The sequence below is a fragment of the Glycine soja genome, chromosome 5 (assembly GCF_004193775.1).
Source record: "Glycine soja cultivar W05 chromosome 5, ASM419377v2, whole genome shotgun sequence".
NCBI classification, from domain to species: domain Eukaryota; kingdom Viridiplantae; phylum Streptophyta; class Magnoliopsida; order Fabales; family Fabaceae; genus Glycine; species Glycine soja.
The window spans coordinates 43,989,245-44,004,191 of record NC_041006.1 but is presented as its reverse complement, the minus strand read 5'-3'; the positions used below and the strand labels follow the sequence as shown (position 1 = coordinate 44,004,191).

General features: G+C 34.1%; 1 protein-coding gene and 1 pseudogene across 1 annotated transcript; one reads left to right on the top strand and one right to left on the bottom strand.

Moving 5' to 3' along the window:
* The first annotated feature begins 1,194 nt into the window (after positions 1–1,194).
* Positions 1,195–7,646, top strand: LOC114413743 (annotated as a pseudogene).
* A 230-nt stretch (positions 7,647–7,876) lies between these two features.
* On the bottom strand, positions 7,877–10,922 carry LOC114413742 (ABC transporter G family member 18-like). The gene is made up of 4 exons (XM_028378283.1): positions 10,482–10,922; positions 10,190–10,369; positions 9,849–10,117; positions 7,877–9,484 (listed from the first exon to the last, which is right to left on the bottom strand). The coding sequence occupies exons 1-4, from the start codon at positions 10,833–10,835 to the stop codon at positions 7,888–7,890; spliced, it is 2,400 nt and encodes a 799-aa protein (XP_028234084.1). The 5' UTR covers positions 10,836–10,922; the 3' UTR covers positions 7,877–7,887.
* Between the last annotated feature and the right edge of the window lie 4,025 nt (positions 10,923–14,947).

Sequence of the window (14,947 nt, the reverse complement as noted above, 5' to 3'; positions counted from 1 at the left end):
CTTATATATTATACCACCGCATTCACTCTTGTCGCGTAGTAAGAACTTTGTTTCCCAAGTCAATATTATAAGAAAATGTATACAGAGCTCATTGGAATATTGATCGTTGATGACAGCAGGGAATGGAAATACTGGAGGTAAAGGAAAATTAGGTATTTATGTATTTCTTCTGCTGAAGTTTTGGACTATGGTACGCCATCGTTAAGTGCAAGAATGTAGAGAAAATCGTGCTCTCGATTTAACCTGCATTGGATCATTAGTTATTCTAGTCTACGATATCAAATTATAGAAGCTTCTCTACTGCCAAGTATATGCTAGTTTATTGGCTCAACGTGGAAAAAGACTTGGCGATAAACGATTTTATAGGAAAACCAAATTTTAGAGGGTTTGAAGATAAATGATTTAAGGGGGGAACAAACTGTGCAGAGACATAGGGGAGAACTGACGTTTAACGATAATAAATATCAATCTGTATTTTAAAATTATAAGGACTTTGTTTAAAAAAAATTAAATTATAAGTACTCAATTGAAAATTTAGTAAAACCATAAAGATTAAGAGACTAATTAAAAGATTCATTAATTTTTATCAATGTACTTAGTGGAGGCACTAACTGGCAGCAATAAATAAAGTTAGAAAAAAATTAACGCCTTCTCTATTTTTGAAGACAACAAAAGTTAAAACGATTTTTTTTAAAAAAATATTTTATATTTAAAATTGTTGATATCTAAAAATCACAAGCACGAGTTATTTTATATTTTTAAAGTTATTAAATTATTATCATTTTCAAATTTTTTGTAAATTATTTTTGAGATGCATAAATATGAAAAAGATAAAAATATAAAACGTAAATTCAATTAAAATTGTGTTGGGTTGAATTACAAACTAAAAAGATAAATTTTAACCCAATTAAGTTTAATTAGGTTGAGTTGAAAAATATACTAAAATCAACCAAATTGGATCGCATATTCCCGTAGATGCATTTATCAATTTTGCATTTTGTTATAGCAATATCATTTAAATCTAGTTAGATGTTTTTTTTTTTTATAAAAAAAAGTAAGAGACCAAATTGAAAGATATAAGTATTTTATGGTGGAGGGATCAAATTGATGTATTATGAACACGAAAGATGCTCAGAAATTGAGGCTAATTATAAAGGATTAAATTGAAGTGTTTTAATAGATAAAATATGAGAAAAAGTGATATTTTAAGGATGAAATATAGAGAGAAGTTGTAGGCGCAGTGGGCAGTTTGAATTGGACGAGGGAAAACTGAGAGAGCTGAAGCAGTTCATAGGGACATGCAAGTCCAATCCATCTCTTTCCTTCTTCAAGACTTTTCTTCTCATTTTTCATCTCTTTCTCCTTACTCCTATTTCTCACTCACTCTCTGTCTCTGCTTCTGTAGCCTCGGTGCTTGCATTCCTCCCCCATTCATTATTTTATCATTCTGCGTTGATCACAACTAATGAATTTATGTATTTCCGGTTATTATTACTCGCACCATATGCTGGAACCAGGTACCGATTTTGATGACAATAATTCAGATCCTCCTTTATCCGCACAAGATGACATTATAGAATCTGATATAGAGTTGGATAATGCTGATGTTGTTGAGCCCGATAATGACCCTCCTCAAAAGGTAAGCTATGCATGTATCATGTATGTCACTATGGTTAATGTCCTTGTCTCAACAACTCTGTAATTAAAATGTATTTGCAGATGGGAAATCCTTCTGCTGAAGTAACGGAAGAACAGAGGTACTCTCATTCTCTCCCCAGAATGGAACATCTTTTGATAAATTCCTTTCAGTATTGTTTCCCCCCTGCTTTATTGTTTGTTTTACCTTCTGTATCATTTGGAAATCTAAATTTCTTGTTTTCAGCTAGCATCTTTATGAAATTGAAGAAACCAAATGCTGCTATACGTGATGCTGACACTGCCTTGAAGGTTTATTTATTCCTTACTTGTTGCATAGAAAACTTGGTATAAAGAAATTTCTGTGCCATGAGTTTGTGTACTCAAAGGTATCGTAAATTGTTCCAGATTAATCCAGACTCAGCCAAAGGATACAAAATACGAGGAATGTCGAGGGCTATGTTGGGACTAAGGGAAGAAGCAGCAAGTGACCTTCACGTGGCTTCAAAGTTAGATTTCGATGAAGAGATTAGTATAGCACTTAAAAAGGTAATTTACCTACTTTCGACAGATGGAACCTACAGAAGGAATCCTTGTTCTTTTTGTAATTGTATCTTTTGGCTGGACAGGTTGAACCTAATGCCAACAAAATTGAGGAGCATAGGAGAAAATGTGAACGCTTAAGAAAACGAAAGGAACAGAAAAGGTCTCCTATTAAGACCGAAACTCCTATCAAGAAGGAGAGCAAGAAACTGAAGCCCAGGTAAGTATATAGTTTCTGTGATTGAACAATCTTTTTGATAGAAAGGCTTTGCAAGCTGCTATGAAGCCTGGTATTCCAAAAATGGCAAAATATCAAGATCATACTTGGCTGTATTTGATATGATACATGTAGCATGGTCCTTGATGTGTATCCAAGGAGTATTCTCCATTTCTTTTAAAATTTTAACTGATATGTTTGAGATACAACTCCAATACTTTGAATAGTCCTAAAATTACCTATGATTCCATCTTTTCCTATGTATCCTTAAAGCTACAGTAAATAGTAGGCAATAATATAGAGCCAAGACTTCTTTTGAGTAGGATTAATGATGCTTTTTGTGACATTGCCATGGGTTGGACTTGGGGGCAAAATTTTGTGAAATGTTCATAGGAGAAAGAATATATTCTGATACAGCTTATGTAATCATGGTAGTCAAAATCGTGATCTTTCACATAAGATTGTACCACTTTACGATCCTGAGTACCTCCATGCAGAAGTGAACTTTGGTGAGATTGTGTGAAATCGTTGTGTAAGATTGTGGAATTGGTGGGATCGAATGAGGCACAATCCCACTGATCCTAGAAAAAAAAATCCTCAGCTTATAATCTGTGACCTGTTTGCGCACAGGTTGAAAACCTAAAGCAGCCCAAATCTTACCCATTTTCAGCCACTCTTTTTATTTGAGATGACTGCTGTGTGCAATTCACCTCCTCCTTTAGTCTTCATCTTGTTATTCTTTGTTGCTGGTTCTCCATTTATTCTTTTATCTTCTGCGCTTGCCTTAATATTTTTCTTTTTCCATATTAGATACACTGTCTAGCTATCCTTTTATCCGACATATTTGCAGATGTTAAGGAAGGTTAGTATAATTATTTATTTTTCTAGGCTCTTTTATGTAAGAAATTTCAAGTCACTATCCTTGAAATTCTCATAGATCATAGTATGAATAAATTGATAACTGTCCTGAAAGATGATCATACGATTGATTATCTTCTACTTTCAGCTATAGATAAAGGGTAAAAACCAACACTTAATTGGTTAGTTATTAATTCTGTAAATCCATCTAATGTTACTTACATGTAAGTATCATCCACCCAACAACATATGTACAAAATGGTTTAGTTTCTGTTTTTAAATAACATTTTGTAAAACAATTTCCAACTTATCCTTATTATGATCTATGAAAAATCCAAAGATAGTAACTTGGAATTTCTCACATAAAAGAACCCGCAAAATAAACAATAAATACACTGACTTTTCTTAACACTTGCAAATATATTGGATATAATTAAAGAACAAGTAGAGAACATACCTGATTTGACAAGTTAGTAATGGTTCATTTGTATCTTAAGTTAACTAAGAAGCAACTTCTACCAAAAAAAATATCAAATTGCATGCATCCAATTTCTGGATCGAGTTCAATTCTCATTGCAAGAAAAATATCTTGAACAGAGGTATCATAGCAAAAATTTCGATTTAACTCCATCAAACAACAATGGTAAATTTTCTTTATAACTCTTTGAATGGCTTAACACAATTTATCCTTGTTATTTCATGGAGTTAAATCAAAATTTTAGCTATGATACCTCTAGCCAAGATATTTTTCTCACAATATGAATTGAGTTTGATCCAAAAATTAGATGTGCACAATTCAATGTGGGTTTTGACAGAGTAGCTTGTCAGTATACTTGACTCTTTTGCCCGACCAGGTATGTTGTCAGTTGCCCTTTAGTTGTGTCTGACATATTTACAAGTCTTAAGAAAAGTCATAGTAAATTTGTAATTAATGTTCACTTTTATTTTCTATTGCAATTAATTACACTGACTTTTCTTAACACTGGCAAATATGTTGGATACAATTAAAGGAAACTAGACAACGTATTTGTTATGGTGAAAGAGTATTAATTCATTTGTATCTTAAGTTTATTGACAAGTTACCTTTGTCAAAACACATTGAATTGCATGCATCCAATTTTTGGATCAAGCTCAATTCTCATTGCAAGAAAAATATCTTTGATAGAGGCATTATATCTAAAATTTTGATTTAACTCCATCAATGACAATGATAATTTGTGTTAAACCATTCAAAGAGTTATAATAACAAATAGAGTTTAATAGGGACAATTTATGATTGTTATGTGATGAAATAAGTCAAAATTTTAGCTATAATACCTATGTCTAAGATAATTTTCTTGCAATGAGAATTGAGCTCACTCTAGAAATTGGATGCATGCAATTCAATGTGTTTTGACAGAATTAGCTTGTCAGTAAACTTGAGATACAAAGAAACCATTACTCTTTTGCCAGATCAGGTATGTTATCTTTTAATTGTTTCTGACAGACTTGCAAGTGCTAAGAAAAGTTAGTGTAGTTATGATTTTCTTTTCCACATGTTCTTTATGTAAGAAATTCCAGGTTAATGTACTTGGAATTCTCATAAATCATAATATGGACAATTTGTCAATTAGATAAATGTTATTTAAAAGGTTATCTTTTGCTTCCAACTATAGCTAAAGGGCAAAAACCAGTTTTTAATTTGTTATTAATTCTATAAATCCATCTAATATTACATGTAATTATCATCCACCCAACAACATATGAATAAAATGGTCTAGTTTGCACTTGTAAACTGCAACATGCATTGGTTTGTAGTTCTCACGATAATGTAGGTTTTATTTTTACATCACTATTGGTATAATGGAATCGGATAGAAAGTCACCTATGGAATAAAGGGGTGGTGCAGTTACTACTTACTACGTACTATGAACTATAATAAACTATTATTTGTTAGATATAGTAGTAAAAGGACTTTAACTCAATAGGACTATAACTCTGCTGTAGTGCCTTGCGGAGTTGTAGAGCTGGTCAACGGGAGCTGAGATTTGATTCATGCATTCATCTTAACAATAGATTTCTACTTCTTACCTGGTTTGTAAGCAGATGAGAACAAACAGGATAGAAGTCCATATTTAAACTATACTTTTTAACTAGAGTAGTAAGAAGACTTTTCAGAAGTAGTAGACCAAGAGGCTTTGTCAAAATTGGTCAAACTTCTTGCTCTTAGGGTGCTTTGCTTGAGCTCAATCATTCAGGATGCTTGTTTTATGAGGAATTGAGGATGATACTTTCTCGTAAGTCAAGTTAGTGTTGTGCTAGTGTAGAGATAGCCTTTTCAGCATCGAGTGAAGAATTTCTTCCGATGGCATGATGAAGTAGTTTCTTAGTGTTTCCCTTTGTTCTTGCAAGAGATCAAAATTGGTAGGCAGGCTAAAGCCCAAGCTTGAATGCCTACGGTCTTTCCTCTCCTTGTCAGTTGAGTTAACTTCATAACCTTTTCTTCTGATTCTAGTTGTAGTAACTTTCTCTATCTAAGGTGTCAGCATCACACATATCATATAGATTGTGTAGTAAGTGAGATTTCCCAAACAAAACATTAGAAAATGAGGCCATCTAACTTGGTTAAATCGTGTTAGTCGTGGTTATCAGCAGAAAGCCCGAACTAATGCAGAATGACTTGCTATATCCCATAGCTTGCTGAGACGGCAGATAGGGTTTCTTAAGATATGATGATAGGTACAATAATCTAGGTTCCCCTATGGGCATATCCCAGGTTTCCGATATGATCTTAAAATAGACTATTAGACACAAGAAAGCTAAAAAAATAGCTTGATTGTAATCCGAGTAACGTAGAATGATAAGCATAAGGATTTTGAGAATTAATGGGATGGATCAAGTCTCAAGACTGAGATGCAATTTTTAGCTGCTTTTTTTTAGGCATGTGTTATAGGGACTTTTTAAGCCCTATGTTTTGCAATCTTAGCTCCTCTTCCCGATCCCAAGCAAAATCTTGATTTTGGCTATCTTGTATGCAACTGTTTTTTTATTTTTACTTATGATTGAAAATATTGTTTTTCTAAATTGTGATCATCATCCAAGGCTAAAATGGATTTAGTTTCTGTAGGCTACTGTTTGTGATAACATTGAGATATAACATATGAGAATCCCTCATTTCCTATGAATTTATACTTCTACTGTAGTGTCCAATTACGTTCTCCTTCCATCTCGCTTTTCAAAAAAAAAAAAAACCGATCTCCTTCCATCTTGATTAGAATGCTATATGTTGTGATGGGAAGTTGTTGGCTCTCAGTATGAGAAGATCTAGTTATAGCTGATTTTTTTGCTTTTTTACTTCTTCTTTTTTCAGGTTCAAGAAGCATTATCTGCTTTAAAAGATGGTAAGTCTTTGTATTTCTATCTTCCTGATGGTAATAAAATTCACAAAATCTTGTTAGTTGACTTATCTTTGGTTAATGTGAAGAATAGAAACAGTACACATTTCTTTGTCTGGTTCAATTCCTGCATCATACTGTTCCTGTGACTGATAAAAGCTTTAGTATGCATATTTTTGTCATAATTTCTCACCTGCATTACAGGCTTTGGAGTTTGATGGAAACACATGTATATTTTGGCATTAAACAGATGGTCCTAACAATATATAGAAAACTATATTCTTGAGGGTCATTTGTCAGCATATTTGATTGTGATATTTCTTTTTTATTCCTAAAAAATAACTATGTTGCAATTTCTTTATTTTCTGTCGAATGATATTAATTAAATGCCCTATTACGTTTGTGGCATTAAAAGAGCAAGTCATGGGTATCCATTCTAGTGGTGAATCGGAAAAGAAGTTAAGTGCTGCATAAAGACATCACGCTTGGCGATCCTGTATTTTACTGCAACATGGTGTGGCCCTTGTCGCTTCATTTCCCTTATTTATACAAGCTTGGCTGAAAAGTACCCAAAAGTGGTTTTTGTGAAAGTTGACATAGATGAGGCCAGGGACGTTGCTGCAGGCTGGAATATTAGCAGTGTTCCGACATTCTTCTTTGTTAAGAATGGCAAAGAGGTTGACAGTGTGATGGGGGCAGACAAAAGTACCCTTGAAAGCAAGATTGCACAACATGCTGGCTCTCTTTAAGTGAATACCTTATAAAGATACTGATACAATTAACATTTTCTTGTTTCTTGTGTTAACATGTCCATTGTGTCATACAAAAGGCAAAGATTAATTGAGTTTCAATGTATTATGGCTTGACGTTTCGTCTGTCTGATTGCATGTAGAAAATGTTAATGCTGATTTGTAATAAGTTTCATATTTTCAAGCTGATTTTAGGTTTGTGATGACTGTAATGGGGAGACACCCCAAAAGCTTCATTCTTGTATGTATGTGACTAGAGGATTCAAATTATGGTAGTTGGTTTTAACTTAACTCTTCATATCCATCTTGGCCGTTATAGCACGTTCACTTGCCCCCCCCCCCCCCCCCCCCAAAGCAATTAACTGGTAATTTCATTAACATAAGCATTGCTATTCGCACATTAGCAATGATACAAGAAATAACGTGATTGTTATGACCTTCAGCTTTTTTTAGCAGACCGGGAAATCTATAAACTAATAGGTTATCCATAGAAAAAGGGGTGGTAAATGATTCATTTCCTCTCATTCTTAGAGTAAAATCTCAAAACTAAATAGAAGAAGAATCTACAAAGAACACCCCAAGCTAGCAGGATTAAGATGTCATACCATATGTTGTCCATTGTAATATCCATCGAGGACAAGATATCTTCCCCTAATAAGCAGTTAGCGGGCAGACTGGAGTTATGGTGTTTGCTGAGCTTCAGGTCTCCTAATGGTCCCGGAGATAAGTCTGTTAAATTTCCTGTGTAGCAGTTGAGGTTATTGAATTCATTTGTGAGCAATGCCTCAAATGGATATTTGATTGCAGAAATATAGTGAAGCCACCTCCAGTAAATGGGTATATGAGTTCGCTTGAGGAAGAAACCACAGGTCAAAAAGAAGAGTGCTGTTGTGGCTATGACCACTGCATACCCTGTGATGTAACTAGGCACAAGTGCACTAACAAGCATCACATATGCATTGGTAGTAATAAGCGAGGCATAAAGTATTAGCCAGAAATACAAGAGACTGCTTCTCAAGTGGAGCATCTTTTTGGTTATGACAGCAAATGTGAAACCTTGAACAGCAAAAAATGGGAGGTAAACAATGAGGGAAGAAATGACATATGAAGAAGCACGGTAAGCATTATGTGAAGTCTCCCTTATGAAGATGAACCTCTCCATGATAAAAGAAGGGACTGCATCATTGGAAGAAAAGAAAACAAGGCACACTGCAAAGATGTAGAAATTGAGGAGCCTATTGATGTCTTTGAATAAAGGATGACTCAGATTTCGAAAAATGTTGGACAGGATAAGTGCCATAACAGTTAAGACAATCTCACGGGAGAGGAAGAGTTCTGGGGTGCGAATTACATTGAGTGCTGTTCGCCATGAGAGCACTGCAACCTCACGCAACCATGGGTTTGCATACTTGGATCCGAAGTTTAGCTCATCAAGCACTTCCTCAATCTCAAATCCTTCATATGAAGTTGCTGAGTAGTCCATAGACTGGCCAACCACTGCAGGAGCCGCAGAATATTGGTTTGAAACTGCACTTCTTGGTCCTGACATGGGTGTTTTCCCAGTTGTCCATCCTGGAGTTCTTGCGGGAGTCCATGATGGTTGGCGATGCGGGGTTCCTACTACACCATGGTAAAGCCAGACAGAGAAATCCTTGGCTGAGAAATCTTTGTAGAACTGAGAAGCCAAACGTGGGTGAACACCACTAATCATATTCCTTGGTGTTGGAGCACTTTTCCTTTCAAGGGAGTTATCAAAATCCTCATCATCATCATCCTCACCATGATAACTAAACGGCACAGAATCAGGCTGTTGTGTTCCAGCAGTAAATCCTTGGCTGCGTAGGCTAATCATGTGTTTAGATGCAGGAGTGTTCCTTTTGTAAGGTGTTCTTGGAGTTCTAGGAACAGGTGTCATGGCTGCTGGGTCAGGTTTGAGGCCATCACGTTGGAATTGGACAAGGGGATCAAGCCCAACCGTTGCTTGATCATATTCACTTATAACATCTAGAAGATACTCAATACTGTTTTCTCCATCAGGTACAGGCCTACCAAATCTTGACATGTGAGCCTGAACTGCATCTGGCCTTCCCATGTATATCAGTCTTCCCCTATAACACCATTAAATACATCTGGTCAGGATAAATTTATTTTCAGTTTAAAATCTCTACACAAACCCAAGTGCATGTTATGAATATTATTCTAGTTCGTCCATGTAAAGTAATAGATAGAATTCCTCTCTGTTGTCAATATTTTGATATCAAGACTCTCAATCTTAAAAGCAAGCCAAAAGTCCCAGAATGGTGACATATAGTTTTAACTTTTTCATCATGTCATAAATGTGTTCAATATCTTTTTTGGTCTACCTATCAGTAACTATCGGTTTCCTCATTTCAGGCTCTTCAGACAGTCTGATAAATATTATATATATCAGGCTTATCAACTACAGATATATATAGGCTCTGAAATTTTCACCTTGCAAGGACAGTGATCTGGTCCAGGAGCATTTGAATTCTAAATGAAGGCTGGTGTATGGTCATAAGGACAATGCTTCCTCCTCGAGCTATGTCTTTAACCTTTTCTACAACACTGTAAGCACTTGTAGAATCAAGGCCTGAGGTAGGTTCGTCAAGGAACAGAAGTGATGGTTTATGAATGATGTCTATGCCAATAGATACCCTTCGTCGTTCCCCTCCTGACACTCCTCTCCTTCCTTCGTCACCAATATAGGTATGTGTAGCACTCTGAACGGGTCATGAGGTCATTAATCTGTCATTTTACGTGTGGGGGTAAGTGAGAGAGACATAGGATTGTACCTGTAAGCCCAATTGGTCAAGGAGCTCATAAACCCTCTTCTTCTTTTCACTCCTGGAAATGGAAGGAGGAAGCCTAACTTCAGCCGCAAACATAAATGTTTCAAAGACTGTCAACATAGGGAAGAGCTGGTCATCTTGCATCACATATGATGACACCATTTTCATGTAGCTTGTAGTAACCTGCATGATAGTATAGCCTTATTAAATTAATTAATTAAACAGAATAGAAAAGTGAAAGATATATTTGATTAGGAACCAAAAAAACATGAAACAAGAGGAGTTAATATTTTACTGGTTTTCCATCAATTCTAACTGATCCTTCTAGACTCCCTTTTGCAATTCGCCCGGCCAATGCATCAAGAAAGGTGGACTTGCCAGCACCACTAGGTCCCATGATTGCCATAATTTCACCTTTTATTGCCTGGCCAGAGATATCATGAAGAAGATATGTTTCTTTGTTGATCCAAACTCCATCGTTTTTCTGCTTCTTTATGATACTATACGAGAGGTTACTGAATTCAAGGCCATAGCCTGGAATGGACTTCTGAGTCTTCAGTTGGTTCACATTTCTTCCCATTCCTGGTTTGTCCGAGTCTATTAGAGTCTCTAAACTTTTATTTCTACCTGTCCTTTCTGGCCTCGCCATTACAGTGAACTTCAGCAATCACTTTTGGCCTTCTTTGATTGCTGGTGTTAATGGTATAAATAAAAGAGTTGGCAGCTATGAAATAAGGACAAAAGGTGACGGTGAAAATGAAAGCATGGTTTTAGAATAACGGGGAAGACAACTGAAACACATTAAAGCTTCAGACGGCAAACTTTGGAGGGGTCCATTCCATTTCTGTTTCTGTTTGGGTTTGCCGATAAATTTGCTTTGGTTGTACCGAATAGAATGACATACTTTTGTTTCACTCAGCACTAGAGACAGCTTTAACTTCCATTAATTGTTTACTTCTCGTAAACATTACTAATTGTTAACATTTAGAGCTGGCATGGCAGCTAGCACATATGTTTGTCAGCTACGAGGTACTATATGTTATTAATGTATTTCAAGTTTGGCTCAAAATTTAATTCGGCATTGACCTAATACGAAAGAAGTCAGTATGATCAATAGTCACATATAAGATTCTTGGGACAGGTTAATCAAATGTTTTTCTTAAATGTGCAGTATTTTAGGTGTCTCTAATAGCACGTAATTAAGTCATTGGCCTAACAAGTATTTGGATTTGTTGGGAGTATATGCTTACCTGTGTAATTGTAAAGAGTGATTCTTGGAAAACAGTAGTAAACTAATTTTGAGTCTACCTAAAATGCAGACTAACCCGACTTATGTTAGGATCTTAAATAGTTTGAATGAAAAAACTGAAAAAAATATGATCAATTAAAAAAATGGAAGTTTAATTTCTAATACTAAACCACTGCGATTGGCCTACTGGCGGAAAGGTTTGGATAATTTGCACAAAGTCTTATCTTGTAATCTTGTTGCTGTTATTAATTATACACTAAAAGAATTCTATATATTGTCGGTAAATTAATCAATACAAAATTATCATTTGTATAACTTTTATGTTTTGTTTGATATTTGTGGTAAAGAAAAGAAAGGAATGTTGCGGGAGGAAAATGTCCTACGTAATTATTCTTTCTCCCCATTTTGAAAAGAAAAAAGAGAAAAGTTGACAAGGATATACATACAAAAATATCCTTATTTATTATACTTTTTTTATTTGGGATACTTATGTCATTTTATATACATATAATTTTATTTTACAAGATACATATAATTTTATTTCATTCATTTTTACACAAATAAATAGTTTATAAAGTCATCTTACTTTTTTTTTTATTTCTTCCATGAACTAAACATATCATTATTGTAAAAGTCTACCAACTTTAATATTATATATGAAAATTTGTGATTAAGTGATAATAAAATATTTACAGTGCATGTAATTTTTATTTAAAAGTAGTACGTTTCTTTTAATGAAGTCTGTAATCTGTATATTGCATTAAAAATTATATGTAAAATTATTTGCAATCTATTCTCATATTTACCCCGCAACAAAACTTTATTCCCACCCACCTCCTCCCCAATTGAATTTTTTTTATAGGACCCAATTGAAATTCTTGATGCATAATTTGAATTCTTTATGTTAGAATTATATTTAAATTTTTAATATAGTGACAAGTAATGGCTAGGTCAGTTTACCTAAACGGTTGAATAAGTTAAAAGCAAAGGATGTATAGAGTTTTAATGGCCACTTAAACATGAAAAATCTCACATCCAGCTACGGAGGAAAATAGAATCGTTACATAATTGATAAAAGGAGAAAATATTAGAGAATTTAAAGGCCGGCTATAATATGTTGAAGCTGGCTGGCAATCCTAGATACACATTTGTTTGGAGGATTCTATTTGTTCTCAACCAATCTAAATAAAAATGGACAGTCATAAAGAAACAAGCAAATCTGGTCGCTATAGTAAGGGGTCACTGCATTGCACTGCACAGAATCATAGTGTTCTTCAATTTAGTCTCCCACTAGCAATAAAAAGTTAGGCACGAAGCCGAGGTGTTGGAACGGTTCAAACTGATCATAGCTTCAATCAGTATGGCTAGATTCTGTGGTCTGACTGAGCCGCGCCAATATCGCGTGCCTTTTGTTCTAAGTTTTTCTTTCTAGCTATTTCCATTTTAAGTTAAACTTGATCATTATGTCTGAATTATAGAATCTGTGGTGAAGTTTAGTGGCAGACTCCTTTAAAAGATAATCTCACTAACTGTATTTATTGGTGAATTAGAAGACGTCAGAAAATAATCATTGTGAGATTTTTCTTTCCATACTGAAAATGAACATTGAAAGCATTAAATGTTTTTTCCACTCTGCTGGAAATGTTCATAATAAATTAAACTTTTATCTTCCCTTTCTACACGTGGTTTGTGTGGCAGCTGGAAGCTTCTATACTTGTGTAAATGTCGTGTATTTTTTCTCTATACAATTGTCGTGTTTGCTTTTGTTTATGTGCCAGTCACGTTCTGAGACTGGAAAGTTGATAAACTTTAAACTTTGTATCTTTTGGATATATAAGACAAATGATCTTCTGTTGGATACACCATATAACTTCTCAACTTCAGATGATTTGAAGTCTTTGCGAGTATATCCTTACTTGACAAACCATGCTACCAGTGAAACTAGTAGCTAGGCTTCTGATACACCAACTTCGATCAATAGGACAAATCAAGTGTTTTTTTTTTAAAAAAAAAAACACGAGTCATTACTCAAGCGGTTTTGATACACATCGTTTTATGATCAGATAATTCCAACGCGCTATATATGTATCATATATCTATTTCTCTCTTTGGGTAATATTTCATTTTTTTCGTAAAATAAATTTTAAAAAATTATTTAAAAATAAATAAATTTTTAAAAAAATAATAAAATTTTTATAATTAAATAAATAAGAAGAAATAATTTTATTAATTAAAATAATAAATTTAAGGTAAATAAAATAAATATATATTCTTATAAAATAAAAAAAATGTTTTATTTATTCATTTGATAGAAAATAAAATATAGTTCTTTTTTATAAAATAATAAAATAAAGAAAAATAGCCTAAATAATAGACTAAGAGTATCATATCTATAAATACAAATATATTAGGTCAGTTTTACATTTACGATATGTTTTTATACTCTCTTTCTCTCAAATTTGTTTTTTCTTTCTCCTTCCCAAAATTCTCTCTTTCTCTCGCATACACTCAAATTTGTCCATACTGGACTCGTTAATCGTTGAATCGTCGAAAAATTTGAATACCAAGTTTGAAATTCATTTTCGCACATCCCCATTGTTAGGATTTGCAAACTAATGTCTGTAGAGAGAGAAACGTCCCTCGCATGAAGACAGTGAAATGAACGCTTCAATCCCTTCTTATTCTCTTTATCGCTTGAAAACCCTAATAGAGCAACCAGAACAAAAGCTTGAGGAATCTTAGGGAACCGCTAGAGACACCACTATTTCTGTTGGACTACACACGTGAGCCCGCTTAGAGGTAAGGAATGAGTTATTCACAGTTTGGGAGTAGTGAGAATATGTGTAAGGATCATTAGAGGATCAATTGAGATGAGTTTTGAGGTGTTTCTGCAATTTTGATCTTATCTTTACAATTATAACTATGAATTATATATGTTTGACGAACCAATTGATGTCCTAATGCAAATTGGTTAGTAAAATTGAGTGCTCTTGGTATTTTTTTGTGTGTTTTTGAACCTATGATTTTGATTCTTTTGATTTTGATATGATTATATGAAATTGTTTGGGAAATTTGATTCCCCATGTTGTGAGAAGCATTTTTGTATAATTTGTCCGTGTTTTGGACGAGATTTACTATATTAGCGTGATAAATTATTATATTAGGATCATGAAATTGTGATTGAAATTGTGTGTAAGGGATAAATTGAGCATGTGTTAATTTGTAGGATACATGTGAACATGTGATGATGGATTGTGACATTGTGAGATGTTAAATTATGGACATGAGATATAGTTGTGAATAAATGTGTGGTTAATACTTGATGTGACAATACTTGTGTTGTAAGTTGTGAATAATATAATAATCCGACTAGTGTTTACTTTGAAAAAAAGTGTAGGGTTCCAAGTTAGGAACCTGAAGTTTTAAATTATAGTGCAATGTGTTAAATGTGTTTGAAAATAAGTGTGAGATCATGAGTATTGTATAATTCATGAGCAGTGTCTGCGTGCAAA

What these genes read in the sequence shown, in the direction of transcription:
- LOC114413742 (XM_028378283.1), bottom strand. Translation starts at nt 10,835, where the DNA reads ATGGCGAGGCCAGAAAGGACAGGTAGAAATAAAAGTTTAGAGACTCTA. An exon ending in TTGACCAATTGGGCTTACAG is followed by an intron (nt 10,118 to 10,189) that starts GTACAATCCTAT and finishes TGACCCGTTCAG; the next exon opens with AGTGCTACACATACCTATAT. An exon ending in CAGATCACTGTCCTTGCAAG is followed by an intron (nt 9,485 to 9,848) that starts GTGAAAATTTCA and finishes ATGGTGTTATAG; the next exon opens with GGGAAGACTGATATACATGG.